General features: G+C 43.2%; 1 protein-coding gene across 1 annotated transcript in view; it reads right to left on the bottom strand.

Moving 5' to 3' along the window:
- Nucleotides 1-12857, bottom strand: part of SLC13A2 (solute carrier family 13 member 2) — a 255046-nt gene that overhangs the window by 60592 nt on the left and 181597 nt on the right. Inside the window, exons 7-8 of the mRNA XM_085649113.1 lie at nucleotides 5540-5758; nucleotides 2496-2596 (exon numbers count right to left, since the gene is read on the bottom strand). Coding sequence (XP_085505239.1) covers nucleotides 2496-2596; nucleotides 5540-5758 — 320 coding nt within the window. The remainder of the gene's footprint in view (nucleotides 1-2495; nucleotides 2597-5539; nucleotides 5759-12857) is intronic.

Here is a 12857-nt window from a genome sequence, read left to right as displayed (position 1 = left end):
CGAGTCGTACAGGGGTACGAGTCGTACAGGCATGCGTTGTGTATGTACGGTGCGTACCCCCAACACCGCGTACCCCAACATCGCGTATGTACTGTGCGTACCCCCAACATCGCATACCCCAACATCGCGTACCCCAACATCGCGTATGTACGGTGCGTACATACGCGATGATTTAACTCGCAGGAACACCACCAAACTTGTAATCAGGCCCTTAGCCTGAATACCAAGGTTTGTCCCCCAAACTCTTTAGAGCTTTACATTTTAGGCTTGACCTCATTTCATTACTCTTTGCTCAATGACAATTACTTCATTAGAAGTTTTTGTGCTGCAGCTAGGCATCTCCCTTTATATGGGGTATTAACTTAGAGTCTGATGCCCTGTGTAATTCCTCCTCGGTTCTTTTTGTTTCCTTTTAGCATCCACCAAGCAGACACAGTCCTCATTGGAAGGGATTACTAGTGCTGTTACAACTGCTGGAATCATCCCCTCTTAAAAATCATCTTAGTAGACTCCCTCTGGCTGAAACCTTTGCGCTGTTATGTAGAATCTCACTTCTACCTCTCTCACTTCCTAAATGGGTCTTTCAATTTCAGTCACATTTAGCACTTTTCTGCCCCTGGCCTTCAGTGCTTCAGAAGTTTGTAAAATACATTGCACACAAAAGTAAAAGAATTGTCACAATCCTCACTGGAAAAATCGTCTTGGAATGCCCATTCTGGTATTATAGGGTATAACTGGAGGTATAGCTACATCTACGCCTTCAAAAGAGTCCTCCCTTACAACTGCAAGTACTGCAGATGAAGAGTCCCCTCAGACTGTAAAAATCTTACGTTTACTAACTCTACGGGGACATAGAATGGTAAAAGGGTAGTGCAGTGGGACTCCATGAGTGTTTTCATTTTCATTCCTCAATGTCCCTCTTGCTTCAGTCTAGCAGGCATCTGATTCTCTATCATCTTTTTATGATTACATCCTAGAAATCTGGGACACCCTCTTTGTTCTATCTCCTACTTCTATGTGCCTTTTTTTCTTGTGTCCATTCACTGGTTTGCAAGCACTTCTGCTTTTCTCTGCAACGTCTAACCAGAGGGCCCAATAATCTCTTAGTCCAATCCTCTTTCTTGCTCCCATATAGAGATCAGGCATTTTTCTACTCTTTGATGTTCTTCCTTTATTGAAAGGTATTGTGCCATCATATCAGTCAACTGTCTCTGACCCTATGTCTGGAGATTGATATAAATAAATAGTGTGAGGAATATCGTCAAGAATATTGCCACTAAAAAAGTTTGTCAAACAGAATATGCAAGCTAAGAATATGGTTTGTTTTGTTAATATTATTGTTTTTAAGAATATTGTATTTAATATTGTTTAGCTTAATACTGTTGTAACAAATATCATGTGTTAATTAATTTAATGCATATTTTTTAGAATATTAATTTTAGGTATTATATTTAGTATAATTGTTATACCGTTCTTAAGTATAGTTTGTGTTTTTAAATGTGTATTTTAATGTAATTAGTCATTTATAATGTTTCAGCAGGTTGGTGGGTTTGTAGGGGAATAGGCTGTGAAGTGAACTAAATTGTATCTATTCATTTTTAATGTTAATTATGTTTCTGTAAATTAAATATTTAGTGGATTATTTATCAGTTAAAATGTTTAATTGGTATATTATTTATTTAGGTTTACTTGTTAATTTAATTTAAATTCCTTATAGTTTAAACCACCCGTGCGCCACCACTGATGCGCCGCATTTATAATGCGGCGTGCCGTGGCGCATGGATGGGCAGATGCGTGACGCATCCCCCGGCGTAAATGTGGCGCATTGCTGGAGTCACGTCGCAAGCGCGATGCGGCTCCAGCAAGGCTCGGGGGTGCCCTATGCCTAACATGCTGCGTCAATCCTTACGCCTGCTTCAAGCAGGCACAGGGTTTTGACGCAGCATGGCCGTAAAAGTGACATAGTGAAATCTTGTACACTCTGTCACTTTTACAAGGCATACCTGCGAGGGGACACCCACCTTGCGCTGGAACGCCCACATGAAACCTGACGCAGGTTTCATGTGGCGCAGGGGTTTACAACGTGACGCATATCCCTAGATGCGTCACGTTGTAAATACGGCGCAACATGGCGCATGATTTACGCCGCTGCTGCGTCACAGAAGTGACTCAACGGCGGCGTAAATGTGTCACAAGGGGCTTGTAAATCTGCCCCAGAGCTTTTAGGCTGCTTACTCCCATAAATCTAAAAGTCTCTCCACATACCTTTAGGTCACATGTTGATCAGAAATCTAAGAAATTGAGAGCTTCTGCCAGGAGGATTTGCTTGGTGACTGATCTCATCCATGGAGGCCTACCTTGAAGCTTTTCAATAAGGAGAATGGAGAGCTTTTGTCACGAACATCTCCTGCCAACAGGCCTCATCCAGAGTTGTTTAGTAAACCTGCTGCTTCAAAAATCATGGAATAAGGCTCAAAAGCAGCTATCAACTTTACCTGACTCCAGCGAGTTCCGATAGGTGGAGGTAGGAATCTCCGAAGGGAAGATGAACATCATGAGCGAAATAAAGATGGCAACAGTGGCATCTGTGACATATCTGTGTGAGAGGCAAATTCAACATCAACAAAAGGATGAGTCGATGGAAGACTGAGTGACAGTCACAATGGAGTGACGCTTGGAAGAAAGACTATGGAGGAAAGAGAGCTAAACAACCAAGACCATGGATCTAGACAGGTGTAGTAAGAAGAGATTTTAGAGTTGACAGAAGAGATGGGATTCTGGGTAGTGAAAGATAAAATAGTGAGGAAAGAGGACAGTGAAGGAGACACAAAGAGAAGGAACCAGGAGAATCAATATTTAGGATAAGGAGCTTGACATGAAAGACCCAGGAGCGGAGACATGGCATAAAGACGAAAGGAGGAATTTAGGAAAAGAGGAGGACGGCTAAAGGGAGAAGAGCTGGGGTGGATCACAAAAAGAGAGGAAACATATATAAATCAGCAGAGAAGAGCAGGAGGACTAGGGAGAGAGATATCAGAACTGTGAGAAAAGATGGACATGGGGGAGTCAAGAGAGGTGTGACAGATCAGCAAAGATAGAAAAAGTACTTAAGGTGCCAAAAGACCCGTGACCGAGGAGTCAGAAGAGATGCATGAAGTATTAAAAAATCTGGATATATGGCTTATGTACTGACATGTTCATTTATTAACATTTCTAGGTGTATTCCCTAGTACTTACACTTCTGGATGTATGGCTGTTGTACTGGCACTTTCATTTACCAGTCATATCTTGAAGATTGTAGGCACATACCAATATCACCAAGTCTTCCAGATGTGTGCTCTTGGTACAGAGACCTTCACATACAATTATTAGTCTAAAAGGTCTAGCTGTATGTCACTAGTACTAAAACATCTGGATGTATTACTCTAGAACTTGGACTATCATCTATCAGACTTATACTGAAGGGTCCTAGTGTATATCATTCTTATTAAAGATTTTCGGTGTGTGTCTTAGACTGAAAATCCTATAAGTATGTCTCAAGCACTAACGAGCCGATTCCGATCAGGGTCGGAAAGCTCTCTGACCGAGCCGGATCCGGAGTGTTTTCCGACCGATCCAGAGCCCTGCAGTCCGACCCAGCGAGTACGATATTGCCGTATGCTGCCTGACTCGGTTCGGTCAGACTCTCATAGAAGCCAATGGGAGCTGGTCGTACGACGCATACATGGGCTCCTATTGACCGAAAAGGTACGTCTCGCACACGGGCTCCCCCTACAGTGGGTACGCGTCAGTGCCATCTGCACCTTACATGCCTGTGTTAGGGAGACCCTTGGTCTCCCCCTGTGTCCGAGTCGTAGGGCTGCGGGTGACAGGGGGTCCGACACGGACCCCCAAAGGCAACTTCCCGGACGTTTTGCGAGCCGGACACTCCGGCTCGCACCAGCTGTCCGACGCGTGCATCGTACTGGCTCGGTCGTGAATCGCATCCATTGCAAGCCACGGTTAGCTTACGGCTGTGACGTACGGAGCGGTTCGGACCCGGAAACGACACGGTCAGTGAATTTCACGTAGCTCGCATCGTACGTGCTCTCTTGTACAGCTGTACGAGTCGGGCGGAAAACGCGCGTACGGCTCGTAGTTTTTCCGGTCGGATCGTGTTCGGTGCCCTTCCGACCTGGATCGGAATCGGCCCCTCAGAGTTACGGAAGAGCCTGCACTCTGCTGGAACTTCCAGATGGCTCTCCGATACTGTAATATGAAGGGTATGTTCTAAAATTGGGTGGTAATGGAAAATATGCTTTAAAATCAGGAGTCCTGAGTAAATTGTCCTGGGTTCTTTGGATACACAAATTCTTCTAGGTAACATATGGATTAATTTGCATAGCAAAAAAGGTTTACAAAGGGGAATACCATGTGGTAATACCAGTTCCAAAGACTGTTACAGTGTTTTATTTCCCATTTGCACAAGGACTCTAGCACAAAAACACCTCAGAGAAAATATGATATTATCATTAATGATATTTACTCCCTAAGCCCTCTGAACATATGCCTGTATAATTCAGACATTTAGCGGCTGATTACGATGTCAGTGGGACTAACTCAATGTGCTGTCGGTCCAACTGACATCTATAACCACGGTCAGACCGACGCATTACGTTGCGGTCTGTCGGACTGCTTTGCCCCAGGAACCACCCGACAGCTTCCGACGGGCTTAAGGAGCCTATCGGGCAGTCTGTTGCATCGTATTCCCCACAATGGAGGCGGTACCTTCTCAGGCACTGCCGTGGGGATTACAATCCACCTTTCTGCATGTCATTTCACATCAGTTTTGTCTGAAGTGAAAAGGCTGGCAGAAAGGCCTTTTTGGGGCCCCTGTTCCCTGTGGCCCTCTGATTTGGGGCCTGGGGGGCCGTGTATTGTGTGCCGTGGCTGCCACAGGGTGCAGGTATGTTTATACGGGCCGCAGCACAAGCCTCAAAGCAAAGAGACATGTTTCCGACCGCCTTCAAAGCAGTCAGATCGTACTTTGGCGGGCGGGACCACCGACTACTTGTCGGCTGGTCCTGTTCCTGCAATGATGGCGGTTGGATGTTTGTCCGACCACCATCTCAATCAGCTCCTTAATATATGTCTCTTGCGCAGACATTTCTGAAGGATGGCCTATGGTTTTTTGACTTTTAAATGTATATATGTATCCCTCACATACCTTTATGTACATTTCGCAGCTAAGATGTTTTATTGTCTCGCTTTTATGAACAATGTATATGTGTCTGAGTTCTTTGGGTGCATTTGTAACAGAAGACCGTTTAAACTCCTCTATTAGTGAAAGATTTCCATATGTTTCTATGTCACTCGAGTCTTTGAGACATGCGAGCTGACTTTGGGATCTGTTGGATGTGCCCTTCATATTGTTATTATAAGACTTTCAAAGGGAGTACAATATGGCTGACTGGCATCTTCGGAATAGAAACATTTTGAATAAAATGGACACTGATTCGCGTCTTCACTTTAGGCCACTTTGCATGAAATGAACACTCACTCTGAGTTGCGGTTGAAGCTGATGGTGGCCCATCCTGGCATGAACCCTGGCTCCCTGGTGAACCACAGCAGCACCAGTAACACGAAGAGGATGAGGACACAGATCTCTGCAAAGGTCATGGAGCCCAGTTTGCTGTGCTCGGTGCGGATCACTTGATAGGCTCGCTTCTCTTTGGCTTTTTCCTCTGGGCTCCCTCCACAACCAAAGTTCTTACGGAAGCTGCAAGACATCAAGAGTTTGAGAGGGAGAGTGTATGGAGGGCATTCGCATAAAAATAGTGATCACAAAGACTACTTTCCAGGGTCTATCTAGAGGCACCAGGATCTTTGTTTCATATAAACTACGACAGCTATACACAATAACCCTCAACTCCTCGTCTGTAGTTGGCATTGCCATTAGTAAATATAAAATATTTCCTTCTTGGTGAAAATATCAACTCCATAAGGCATCTTTTTGGGTACCCCATGAATATGAAGCCCAAAATGAAGCATAGAACAACAGTCATGTGCATGGCAAGAGATTGCCATACAAATGCCATTACCTGACATTATTGCATTATCACACAAATCGAAATTTAACACCCAACGGGTCAGATTCCATTAACTAATTGGTAGGATTAAAAACACTCAAGCTCAGGTTACAGCGGGAGATTCACGTAAGTTATCATGGTACTTAGATGAATCCATCAGCTATGTCCCTGCGGCTCAGAAGTGAGATGTACTAATGAATGAAGTGTGAGGTAATCAACCTTGCCCTTATCTTCACACTATTTAGTTCTCAATGTTTAGGCCTTGCTATCTTGGCTGGGGGGGGGGGGGGGGTGCGAAATGCGAGTAATTTGCTTTCATGTAATTTTCATGACATTTTGGGACAATTGCATAGAATTACATGTAATTAATCAAAGTTAAAATTTGTCATTTTGTACTATAGCCTTATAGCCCGCCGTAGCGCGCTAGACCGGCTATTAAAGGCCCGCTCCAGCATTAAAGGCCCGAGCCGATGGCGAGGGCCTTTAACAAGGGAGCGTGACTTTAATAGCCAGTATAGCCCAGCTACGAAGGGCTATAAGGCTATTAGAACATTCTGCCACTAGAGGGCAGAATGTTCTAACAAAAAAAACGAAGTCTTTAGGGAGCGCGAGGGGATTGAAATCCCCTCAGGCTCCCTGAAGCCTTTGCTCACAGCCACAGCTGTAAACAAAGAAGCATTGGAATGTTGGAGCTCAGGGCTTATACCAGCCAATATAAGCCCGGAGCTACTTCATTGTTTTCAATGGAGCTTCCAACATTCCAACGTTCTAATATATTTAAGTGTGAAATGTGTCCTTGTGTCAATTTTTGATGCGTGGATGCATTTCTGGTTGTTCATATTATTCCCACGCTGTAATTTTGCTGGAAACTATGGAAAAATTACGTGATTTCAAGTAACTCCTGTTACAGCACATATAAGAATTGTGAGTATTGGGATAAATATCTATTCATATTAATTTATGATTTTCTGCAGGATGGACATGTTTCAGTGGCATCAGAGCACTTGATAAGAAGATAAGTTTAAACAATAATTGAGATCATACATTTGTATTAAAACAAACAAAAAGAAAAAACAGGATCATTTCCAAGTGGCTTTCAGAAATGTGTGGGAAATATCAGAGTTAGTAGTTGTGTCTTTCAAAAATGAGGGTCTTGAGTTTTTTAAAAGAGAGCATGACAGGGTGTCATAGAGAGCGTTGGATGAAGGGAGTTTCATCTTTATGTTGCACTTCCCGCAAATGATTGGTTCATGTAGCCTTCGTGTTTGAAGTAGGCAGACTCCAGGAAGAATTATTCTGTGTTTCTTGAATCCCGTTGTGTGCCAGTGAAGTAGATGGACAAAGAGGCATGTGGGGTTTGCTTGCGGGAAGGCATGGATGGGTGTTATATGGTCAGATTTCAAATAGCCAGGAATAAAACAGGCCACCGCTGCAGCAATTCCCGAGTCAGCCTCTGGGTTAGCCGCCATTCTAGAGAGACTGTGTCTATTCGGGTGATATGCCTTTCTTTCTCTGCATGGAGGGTCACCACATTCCCTTTTACCTGGGAGTGGCCAACGATCGGTGCCGCCCTCTTTTGTATCATTCAGCTCTGTGGGGTCTTTCTAGCAGACAATGCGACTGTGCAACAGGACTGCTTGTCCTTGTCCTTCTCTGGATTCCTTGGTGAGGTCACTGGAAAAGGAAATACTGGCCCCAACTTAAGATGGCCGTTGACCAGCAAAGTTACTGACAGTCTTTCCCAAATCAATAAGAAGACGACGTGACTTCATGTATAATGGCCTTTAAAAGGAGGTGACTTTTTCTACTCTTTGCATTGCAACGCTTCGAGTACTTATTCATCAGGTTCTTTACACCTCGATTCTTCCTAAACCATTGCCTGTTTCCCTAGCCTTACTCCATCTGAATTCCAGCAGTCTTCTTCTCCCGGCCATGTCTTTTTTGTTTCCTTGTTCAAGATGGCGACTTAAGCTTCCATCCGTCCACTTTATCTCCAGCTCACCACTTGGCAATTTCTGGAGTCACGTCATCTCAGCTTTTTGGAGCATTTGTGGATTGTTTTTGAAGGTTTTTGCTAATTGGGCTTTTTGTCTGCATTGGGCTCTTTCTGGAAGGCCCTATTGCTAGGTGCTTTCCTGTGTCAGCGGCATCGTGAAAGGGGTCATCGTTATCTCTGGCAGCCTAAATCTGTGAAGACTAAATTTTTTAGAGCAAAAAGTAGTGTAGGAAACAAAATCAGGCATCAAGACCATGACATCCCCATGCAGAACGGCTCTGCAGAACCGCTTTGTGCTGAGCTAAACGTTCTTTAGGGGTACCAAAGAGGAACCAGTTCCCATAGTCTAGTTTGGGGAGAAACAACATCTGAACAATTGATCTTCGGTCCTGTTCTGGGGTGAGCTGCCTGATCCTCCAGAGAAGCCTCAGTTGGAATAGAGCACTCCTGGCTATCAGTAGCGGCTCCTCCGCTAAGGCAGAGGAGCGCCACCCCACAAGAAAAATAAAATGATACTAACAATGTTATTGGGCTGGCCAAACAGTCATGCTCACTTGGCATGTTCCCCATCAGGCTGCATTACACAGCCTGGTGGGGAACATGCCCAGGGTCACAGTCCCCTTCAGAGTGTTGAACCACGGCACTCAGACCAATCACAACGCTGCTGTAAGGCAGCGCTATGATTGGCTAGGGGAGCCTGGGTGCTTCCTGTTCCTGTGTCATGGACGAAGAGGACAGAGGAGAGCCGGCCGCTGGAAAGGTAAGTGCATTTTTCTGTATTTTTCCCCCCTTTTCTTTTTTTAACAACCCCCCCACCCGCCTCACCACTACTCCACGGTATCAGCCACTACTGCACGGATATGCCTCTGAAGATTAAGCCAGCTGTCCAAGATAAAACCAACAACTTGGGGTTCTCTGCACAGGTAGTTTTGCACTCAAGTTCAGAGAGGGATTCCATCCACTCTTGTACCAGAAGGTTGGATTTCTTAGGAGAGTTTAAGAGGAATTATGTTCTCTCAAAATCATCGGCAGACAGGTTGCACAGCATCTTTGAACTCCCAAGTATCTCACTTAGTGGTTCAAGATAAAGGTTAAGCAGGGTTGATGAGAGTATTCAGCCTTGAAGAACCCCTTGAGGTAGGCTGGCTTGGTTGGACATGGAGCTCACAATTTTCACTATTTGTGAATGTTTCATCAGTTAGGAGGTTAACCAATCAAGATTGCATCCTGGATACATTTCAGCAGATATTTATTGCAGGAAAACCTGCCCGGTAATTACTACGAGATGCGGATTTAGGTGAAGAAAGCACCCAAATCTGCAGAATATTCCTCACTACCTATCGCACCCAATAAATTCCAAACCAGCAAAATCAGATTTTATTGGGTGCGATATATATTGAGAGGCTTCCCCAATCTGGTTGTGGAAGGGGTCCAGGATGGGGATTACATCTCTGTGTGGAGTAGGCCTGGTTCTGTCTAAGACAGAAATAAAATAATGAAGGTCTAGTTTGGACAGGGGGCAGCACAAAGGTTGAGAAGACAAAACAAGATAGGCTTCACCACGAAGGAGCCTATAATCATAAAGGAAATGGCAACCAAGTAAGATCTAGCAGTGAAATAAAGTGGATTAAAGTAGGATTGGTAAAAAATAGATCAATGATATGATCATCCGAATGGGTGGACCTGGGAACCAGTTGATTAAAGGTTCATAGCTGAGCAAGCGCTTAGAAGCTTTTGTACAGACTTTTCCAAAATATAGTCTCCATGAAGAGTAAAATCACTTAAGACAATGAAATTGTTGGCATTTAGATAGATAGTGGAGATATAACACCAGTAATTAAGTCGAAAGCTCTTCACTCCAGGCCAGTATCACTTTGAAAGAGTGATTAAAACAAATGATAATAGTCAGATAAAGGTATTTTGTATTGTTCAACTGGTCAGACACCTAAGTGGAGACACTATAAGAGGATTTAGAAATGACTGCAACGCCACCATCAGAGCATTTAGGACAGTTAACAAAATTAAGGTATCCTTGTGGGACCATTAAAGGAAAGTCTGGCACTGATTCCTCTATCAACCAAGTTTTATACTAAATGCCATGTCTAGGTTAAAATCTAGTACAAGGTTCCTGATTTCTAAGATGTGTTTAACCATAGAAGGAGTGTTAATTATAACACAATTCAATTTGGATGATATTGTTAGTCGGGGTAAAGACCAGCCTTTTCAGACATCTCAATGGAAAAATTTAGATCTAAGAGGAGTAACAAAATAGATTTATAATTGTGTCTCAGGAGCTCCGACGCTTCTGAGAGCACTAGAATACTTAACAGTTTAGCACTACTCTAGGGGACTCTGGGAGGGTTAAAATAAAGTGTATGCTTGGTGCTGGATGTGGATCAATGTTGAAAGAAGTAACATGCCTGGGCTTGGGACTGCTGGTGGGCTAATGGATGCAGATGGACTTGTGTGCCAAGGGTAAAGCCATACACGTCATGGTTTCAGGTACATGGAGTTAGATGAAACAGAAAGCATTCATGAACAAGAAGGATATGGACATAGAGAGACTCCATAACACTTTAAGCACAAGTCAGAGAAGGCCTGTGGCAGCCTAAACATCATGCTGATGTATTTTGGGAATTTCCTATTCTGAAACAAAAATTACATGGGCTAGCTTGATCATCATGTCTAGCCAGAAGAGCGAGAGGAAAAAGATACATTTGTGTGGTTGATGGTCACTTGAAAGGAGAGCATGCCAAAAAGTGGTAGACATGCGAGTAATAGCTACAGAATTCCTATACATTTCGGCAAGAATATAATAATGGTACATTACATTGCATTTCAATGTGTGACTAAGATAGTTTTTGGAAGTGAGGAGCAGCCATTATGAAATCAATATATAAAAAAGCAGTACTGAGTAAAGATGGACAGTATTGTACTCTAATGGAATTTATAGCGCACGACAATCGCCCAGGAGGGTACCCTCGAGCTGAGAAAATCGCTGAGGGAACAGACTGTTAAGGCTCAGATGTCCAGTGAGAAAAGCCGATTCGTGAGAGCTTTGTAGAAGGTTATAGTGTTCAGTATTTAAGTGCAGAATAGGAGGTAGAGCACTCCTGCATCTGGGTGCCAAATAGAGAAAGGCCATCCATCCTGCCTAGGAGTGTGCCCTGCATAAAAAACAGAGAAAGCATAAGTCATTCTTACTGAACTGCCTACTATGACCTAGAGGCACTGCAAAAGAATTTGGGGGAAGAGGAGGGCGGGGGCAGTGCAGAGAGTGATTAATTATGATGGGGGAGGAGGGAGTTGACAGAGGAGGGAGTGCCTGGCTTTGTTAAAGGGAAAGATATCAGAAGACAGCAGCAGGAACATATTATAAGAAGGGCTATTGTGGGACATGTCCGTAAATAGGTATATTAATAAATACATGGTATATTAGAGAAAGAGAAGGGTTCTCCACTATAAAAATGTGAAACTGCTAATATTCATAAGGTGTCTATTGTTCTCTTTGGTTAAGAACACAACAGGGCTGTTCTAGAGTATCAACTCTAATGCATGGTTTTCAAGCTGACAGGCCCCGTTGAACATTGAGAACTTACCTGCCTTCAAGGCATCTTTGCCAACATAATATTTCTGACCTTATGCTGCTGTTAGATCGTGATATTAAAATTAAATCTATTATCATATGGATACCTGTAGTTTAACGATTTAAACTATTTAAAATAGTTTTTAATGGTTTTAAAGTTGAAAAATGTGCAACTAAGACGTCAGACAATTAGGGGCTGATAAGATTCACTAAAATATTGGAGTACAATTGTGGCACCAATGCACCTCAAAAATGTGCGCAGATATAGGTCTGGGTTCACTATTGAGACTTTTGGACATGGCATACTGGAACAGTTAGGCATCTCCTGTACTTGTATATACCGCCGGCCTTCCTTGCATAGTTTTTAATACCTGGTGATTTTTTCCTTGATTCCAAAGGCAGCACATTTCTTTGGGTGCTTACTATCGCTATGTACACCACGCTATTTTGGTTAAATAGGTGGCTGTCTTTTTGTACTCTATTAAGGACGGGCTTCTATTCACATCCATCCTCCAGGGGGGCACTGAGTGTTCTTTGGCACTTTTTGGGCACTTTTGCATGCCCGTGTGATCGGCACATCCTGCGACACATGTAGGCAATTGTTTTTAATTTTGTATTTGTGGTTTTGAATGTTTTTAGGTTGTTTCCTTTTCCCTTGTCCTGATGAGGCCCGGAAGGAATAGGGGCTGAAACGGGTCGACAGTTAATGTTTGGAGGAATCCACTAAATTCAAGAATAATAATTGTATTTATGTGGAGACACACATGTATAAAATGTTATAGGGAATGTAGCGGATACCCTATGTGTATATAGGATTACCTTGCAGTGTATTGCCATTCATGAGGGTGCGAACACTGATATTAAGTAGTCGGGTTCAGGTGACAACATATACATGATGATTTGTTTTATGTACATTTGATATGCTCTTTATTTTGGTCAAGAGAGCATATGTATGTATGTGCGTAAATGTTCTCTTCTTTCTTTCATTTTTTTGTCCATGTTTAAGTTTGTCTTAATACAATGAAGAACTATTCTAACAAGGAAGTCTGAATGGTATGTGGTTCTTGATGCACTAGAAATTGGGACCGGACGATGTACCTTGAATAGGGTAATTAATTGTACCCTATAGGTAATATTGAGATATTCATTCCTCCACGCTACCATGTTGTATAATGTGATGTTCTTAGCCCAAGTAGTGGAGGGTGAT

The sequence above is a fragment of the Triturus cristatus genome, chromosome 3_2 (genome assembly GCF_964204655.1).
Source record: "Triturus cristatus chromosome 3_2, aTriCri1.1, whole genome shotgun sequence".
Lineage (NCBI taxonomy): Eukaryota > Metazoa > Chordata > Amphibia > Caudata > Salamandridae > Triturus > Triturus cristatus.
This window is presented reverse-complemented; position numbering and strand designations above follow the sequence as displayed.